Source organism: Carlito syrichta, unplaced genomic scaffold (genome assembly GCF_000164805.1).
Source record: "Carlito syrichta isolate Samal-C Ts95f unplaced genomic scaffold, Tarsius_syrichta-2.0.1 Scaffold287494, whole genome shotgun sequence".
In the NCBI taxonomy this organism is placed as follows: Eukaryota; Metazoa; Chordata; class Mammalia; order Primates; family Tarsiidae; genus Carlito; species Carlito syrichta.
The window spans coordinates 57,411-64,115 of NW_007231590.1; the positions used below are offsets into that span (position 1 = coordinate 57,411).

General features: G+C 56.9%; 1 protein-coding gene across 1 annotated transcript in view; it reads right to left on the reverse strand.

Moving 5' to 3' along the window:
* PITRM1 (pitrilysin metallopeptidase 1) overlaps nucleotides 1-6,705 on the reverse strand; it is a 31,460-nt gene that overhangs the window by 9,327 nt on the left and 15,428 nt on the right. The window contains exons 14-18 of the mRNA XM_008052762.2: nucleotides 4,003-4,119; nucleotides 2,554-2,686; nucleotides 547-667; nucleotides 358-434; nucleotides 5-127 (exon numbers count right to left, since the gene is read on the reverse strand). Of these exons, the coding sequence (XP_008050953.2) occupies nucleotides 5-127; nucleotides 358-434; nucleotides 547-667; nucleotides 2,554-2,686; nucleotides 4,003-4,119 (571 nt within the window). The remainder of the gene's footprint in view (nucleotides 1-4; nucleotides 128-357; nucleotides 435-546; nucleotides 668-2,553; nucleotides 2,687-4,002; nucleotides 4,120-6,705) is intronic.

Sequence of the window (6,705 nt, forward strand, 5' to 3'; positions counted from 1 at the left end):
GGGCGTGAGGGTCCTGCCGGCTCTGACGGACGCATACAGGTGCCCAGAGCCGGGGATGCCGTTCGCGAGCTCCTGGGCACTCATCTTCACCAGCACCCTGAAGTGCTCCTCTTCCTCGAAGCACGGGCTATGGCCAGAGGAAGGGCGCATCGCCAGAGGCCCAGCCACGCCCCTTCAGTACCAGGGAGATGGACTCTCTTTCAGCAGCTCGGAAACAGTACAAAGCCACAGGAATCGCTGGCTCAGAGGAGCCAGGCTGAAGCCAACAACAGGCACGGGAGTGAAGCTTCCAGTCTGGAGCACCTCCGACTAAGACTGGCATCCCCGAGAAGGAGTGTCCCCAGCCAGCAGACTTACTTGTTAAATATTTCACTCCACAAGTGCATCATGTCCGGCAGGTTTCGATCCAGGCAGAGAGACGAGAAAAGCACCCCCTAAACCATGAGAGAAGCAATACAGAGAAGCAGCTAAAGACGGCATAACTACACACACAAAAAGACAGGGAGAGACAGGCCTCCGCACAGCTGTGAGCTGGACCCTGGCTACCTGCTCGTAGGTGTCCAGGTGCGCCGCGTCGGGGAGCACCGAGGGGGAGACACTCATGCCGCCCGTCTTCAGCTCGATCTGCTGCGCCAGCTCCCGGTAGTCGAAGATGCCGCAGCCCAGCCTGCGACGCAGGGAAGAGCCGCCCATCACCAAGACTGGCTCGACCGTGCCACCTGGAACCTCAGGTGCCTTGAGTTACAACTGCTAAATTAACGGCCGCAGCCTCACACGCCTCTTCTTACACTTCAGAGGCCATGAAGTAGGGCGGCATTTTGGCACCAGCCCTGTAGTGCTTACACACCCCTCCCCACGGTGGGAGCCAGGGCCTCTCATCCGAGGATTCATGTGGCGCCCAGGACACGAGGCGCCTGGGCAGCCCGAGTCAGAGCTGGGAGTGGAATTCTGAACTGTGTGGCTCTGGACCCCAGCTGCCAGTGTTTCCCCGACGCTCTCCTTCCAAAACTTCCAGCTGCTGCTTCACTTGCTCAGGCATCTGAGTCTTGGCAGAGCTGAAGTCTAAGCCTGTTTTCAGAAAAGCTGTCCTCTGCTTCTGGAGGAACATTCCCACGGACATTGATAAGGAATAACTCGGCCACAGGGACAGCGAGTGGGGGGGAGGGGGCGTTTCCTAAACTGCTGCGGAGGGACCAGCAGCGGATGCTCTGTGGAAGAGAAAGGAGGGAACGTCCACAAGCCCAAGATATCTTCCTTCTGACCCAGGCCTCGCAGGGGCAGAGGGCCTGCGGCCACACGGCCTTCTCTGGGGTAGACACTGTCCCCTGGGGACCACGACGGCAGCGCACCTGGTGGCAGGGTCCCCAACTGACTGCAGCGTCTCATGTCCCCACCTTCCCTACTGGCTGGAAGGGAAGTCCCCAGCCCTGGCCACTGCTTTTCCTGCCACGCTCAGCCACATTCACGGAGGGAAAAGCGACCCGCAGCTGTGTGTGTGCCCACATCTGCCCATAGACACCTGTCCAAGGAGGATGGCAGCGACGGCAAAGGCAGGCAGAGGGGAGGCCACACGGGGAGGGGGCACACACACTCCAAGGCAGCCCGGGCGGGCGCGCCACACACAAAAACAAGGACTTCGGCTTTCTGAAGAGATGCAGTCATTCTTTTTCCAAAACCTTGACAGATCAATACCACTGAGACAGACGATAAGTATTACTGGCTGGGCGCAGCGGCTCATGCCTGTCATCCCAGCACTTTGGGAGGCCAAGGCGGGAGGATCGCTTGAGCCCAGCAGTTCAAGATCAGCCTGGTCAACAGAGCGAGGCTTCATCTCTACAAAAAGTTTTTTAACAACTAGTCGGGCTTGGTGACGCCTGCATGTAGTCCCAGCTACTAGGGAGGCTGAGGTGGGAGGATCACCTGGGTCCTGGAGGTTGAGGCTACAGCAAGCTGTGACCATGCTGCTGCACTCCAGCATGAGTGAGACTCTCAACTCAAATAAATAAATAAAATAATATATAAGTATTACCATCTACTCTAGACTGATACATATTTTAATATATAGTAAGAAATGTAATTTTCATAAAAAACAAATTCTTAGCCACTATTTTATACACTTTACTTATAAACCGAAACACTGTAGGCTGAAAAACAAAACGGACAGGTGCAGGGGCTCATGCCTGTCATCTCAGCACTTTGGGAGGCCAAGGCGGGAGGATCGTTTGAGCCCAGGAGTTCAAGACCAGCAAGGGCCACATCCTTACTTTAAAAAAAAAAAGCTTCATCACAGACGTGGCCATTGCCAGACCACTGCCAGACCACTGCCGGATTGCCTTGCTAAGCTATGGTGTGGCCACGTGTTCTTGGAGTGATGGCCAGGCCATGTTTCCTCTACCCTGGGGAGGTGAATCTCCCCTTTCTCTCTGTCTCTCTCTCCCACTTACTTTCTAAATAATCTATATTTTCTTATCTTAAAAAACCCAAACACACGCAGATGCCCACACGAGAGCGCTATGGCTGAGCTGTGGGAGGCGGTGTCGCGCGCAGGCGCACCTGGTCAGCACGCTGCAGAAGAGGGGCACGTAGGGCTTCAGCTCCTCGGGGAGCGTGTGCAGGCTGGAGAAGGCACGGAAGTAGACCATGCCGTTGGTGGGCTGCGCGCAGTACTGCACGGGGGTCCCTCCGGCTGCAACACAGAAGCGGGCGCCTTGTCACTCTTGCCAGTCACACTTCAGCCGTCTTTAGTGTTTAAGACATCGAGCTGCCCCTTTTCGAGGACAGAGGTTTGGAACATGCAGTAGCAAAGCCCCACCACTCGCCTGCCAGAGTCCACACGAATGTCCCTGCTGCACCACCATCGTGATGGGACACCCAGACACCCTCAACCTGCAGCCCTCGCCCTCTGAGGACTGAGACGGAGGGTGAAGCCTTGGTCTTCTGGCCTCAGAGCTGCTGGTGCTCAGCAGGGTCCCCCTCTCTCCACCCTAGCTGCCTTGCTGCCCCACACCTGCCCTCGGCCAGAGTGGCCAAGACACCCCGGGACATCTCGCCCAGCCTCAGGACCGCTCATCTTCCCTGATGGGTGCTGTCCAGCTGAGGCCCACACTCCTGCCGGGTCCGTGGAGGCCACCGACGGCCTTGTGTGGCCCCGCATGCACTCTGGCATGGTCCCGGAGACCCACTCTGTCCACCCTACCTAGCACAGTGCCCTAAGGAAGGGACCCGTGCACGGACAGATGGCTGACTGACCTGCACCCACCCATGTCTGTGATGAACCCTTGATGAGGTTCACTAATACATCAAAAACCAGGGGAAGAACCGATCAAGGGGTGGTAACCCCAATTTCCAGAAGACAAGACTTCACTCACACATACACGTGTGCACATATAAACACATCAGATGGAAACACGGCAAGCCCTGCTGTAAAACAAGGCAGGCTGGGATGCCCCCGGGACACGGAATGGTCTCTGAGATGCTACCCTCACAGTGTGGGCAGAGGCATCATGCAGCAGCTGTCCGCCCTCCCGCGTGCACAACACCTGCCGGGTGACATCACCCTGAGACACGGGCCTCGTGCTACCAACCAGGAGCCTGAGAACTCACAGTGGCTGTGCTGACTCCAGCCCCTGCGGTGACCATGTGCACGCCTGCCCTGTAAGGCCTTGCCCTCCCCTCCTGCACCCACGAGCTCAGGGGCCGGCTTGGGGAAAGGCTCGGGAGGCCTGCGTCTTTCACGCTGTACTCGGGCCAGCCACAGTGTCACCCCAATCCTCAGGGAACCGGAAGCAGCAGGTCACCGGCCCCACCAAGTCCACCCTGGGAAAGCAGGCGCGGCCCCTGCCGGGCGAGGAAGCCCAGCATAACAAGATGCCACACAGGAGCCACTGGGCAGGAGATGATCAGGACTGTCAGCCAGCAAGAGTGCACGCAGGTTCTAGGGACGACACCTAGAACCAGATGCCACCACCCCCGACCCTCGCAGAGGGTGCCGCTGCCAGCGACCTGCAAGGGCCACATCCAGCTCTGTGACCGGCATGACGGGCTCGATGTCGGAGACTTTCAGCGCTGGCAGGCAAGAGGCATCCTGGGGTTTGCTTTGCTGGGCTCGTAATTCCAAACCTAGAAGAAAGGAGAATGGACGTTCTGGACCACCTGGGAGGGTGAGGCTTCCCTTCCTCCTGATCGCTACCACCTCACGTGCACAGTCAGCCCCGGGGGGCGCATCGGTGCTGTGGGTGTGAGGTGCCTGCCGGTGCCTGCCTTTCCCAATCATGCCAAGTCCCGTTCTCCATGACTCTAAAAAGCCACCTTCACTGGGAGCGGTGGTTTGTGCCTAACGAGAAGTCACAAGTAAACAACAGGTCACAAGCTGAAGTGCACCGCTCCTTCACTACATTATAAAACCTGACACCGAGCCCTCTGCCCCTCACTTGCTACACTGGACAGCGAGACTTGTTTTGAGCATTTTTAGTCGTTCCTTGCTGGCTCTACACCTGCTTCTTATCATTTCATTTTCACAGATTGCAGCAAAACGCATACGTCATCAAACGAATTACACAAATTGCAGCAGTGCTCAAAGCACCTTTCCTGGCTGATGGCGACTACCCCAGGAGGGACAGGGCCTCGCGGGGACCCGCTCCACAGGGCCCGTACACAAGGAACCACCCAGGAGGCCCTAGCACGTCCGCCAAGGCAGACCTGATGGCACATGTGCAAAGACTTCACAGATTGAAACGGTGTCACAGAGACATACTAAGGCGTTAGGTCACAGGCCTCAGGGACGCACGGCTGCCAGGTGACGACCCTAACTCACGCCTGGAGTCTGCCGCGCCGACCCTCGGGCGAAAAGCACCAGCCTCTCCTCACCTCACTCGCATGAAGTCCCTGAGAGCGCAGGCCTGCGAGGAGACAGGGCTGTGGGCAGGGAGCAGCTCGCCCTTACAGGCGCCCAGCCTCTGGGTGAAGGCTGCCCCGCCCCGGGATCCGGACCGGGCGAGGTTCGGGAGCTGAGACCCCACCCACCACCACCCACACACCCTACGGCAGCGGCTTGGCAAGCAGTCCCACACAGTCCCTTCCCGGTCATCCCGCCCTGGCCCTCACCTGCCCACGTTTCCGAGTTACCACCTCATGCGGAGGGCTTCTAGTTCTGGGCCTTTCACGTGGCAAAGGTTCCTCTAACCCCTTCACCCGGCTGGACTTGCCGGTTAGAACAGGGCTGGCCTCGTTGACAAGACGCCTCGCCGGCTCCCGTAACAGTGTCCAAGACCCCCTCCTCTAAACTCTCCTTACCTGCTCCGACTTTCCAGTGCCCAAGACACGCCTCCTTGAATCAGTCCTCACCTGTTCTAATAGCCCAGTGTCCGAGACCCACCTCCTCCAAGTCACGCCTCACCTAATATCTAATATTCCAGTCCCTAACACCCACTTCTCTAAACACTTCACCTGCTCTGACACCCCAGTGTCCAAGACTCACTTCCTCCAATTCACACCCCACCTGCTCCGACATCCCAGTGTCCAAGGCCCACCTCCTCCAAATCATTCCTCACCCGCTCCAAAATCCCAGTGTCCAAGACCCAACTCCTCTAAGACGTCCTGCAGCTCTGACATCCCACGTTGTCCTTCCTTGAATGCACTTACAGTGAGTACAAAAACGTGTAGCATTTTCTTTCTTTCACCATATCACAAGCTCCCTGAGGGTGTCAGTTCCGTGCTGTCACAGTAGTTAATACATCACACAGAGTTGCCAAAAACTTGCAGATTAAATGTTTTAATAAACTGAACAATGGCCCACTCATCGCTTTTTCACTGCTCCTCTGCTAATTGGTCTTTCAGCTCGAGGCACTGCAGCATGTCTCTAAGGCTTGCTGGCCTGAGTGACCGTCACCAGCATGTGTCCTACTCACAGGAGCACCGCAGCAAGTCTGCAAAGTACCAATGCACACCTGGAACATGTGCATTGTTCATCAACACCTGGCTTGGACTGCAGCACACGACTTCCATGGCACGAAGCCCAGGCCTCTGACACACGGTCAGGAAACACACACTCTGCTGCTTAAGTGCAGAAGTTTCTTGTGTGCCTATACACATCCCTTTGATTGCATTTGGAAGACAGGCGCTCTCCCAAAACACACCTAAAATAGCCATGTCTACACGAGAACGCCCACATAAAGAACAGGTCCCAAGAAGACACTCGTGGTTCCTTCACGTTACAGAACCCCAAACCGAGCACTCAGAACAGAACTGCTCTTTGTCCCCTGACGTCCGGGCTACCTCCCAGGCCTGATGATCCTCACATAGTGCCAGCCCGAAGAGCGCCTCAGGGAGGGGTGGATGCCTGTGCCAGCCCATGGCACATGCTTTAGTGTGCTTTATTAATACAGAACTTACCAGCAGAAGCTGCCACAATTTTTTTTTTTGAGTTAGAGTCTCATTCCTTCGCCCAGGCTGGAGTGCAGTGGCATGCACACTCACGGCCAGCCCAGCGTTGACCTTCTGGGCTCCAGCGATCCTTTCGCCTCAGCCTTCTGAGTAGCAGGAACTATAGACGCGCGCTCCCACGCCTGGCTGTTTTTTATTTTATTATAGAGATGAGGTCTTGCCAGGTTGCCCGGGCTGGTCCCGAACTCGCGGCTCAGGCAATCCACTTGCCTCGGCCTCCCAAAGTGCTAGGATGACAGGCTGAGCCACCGAGCCCGGCCAACA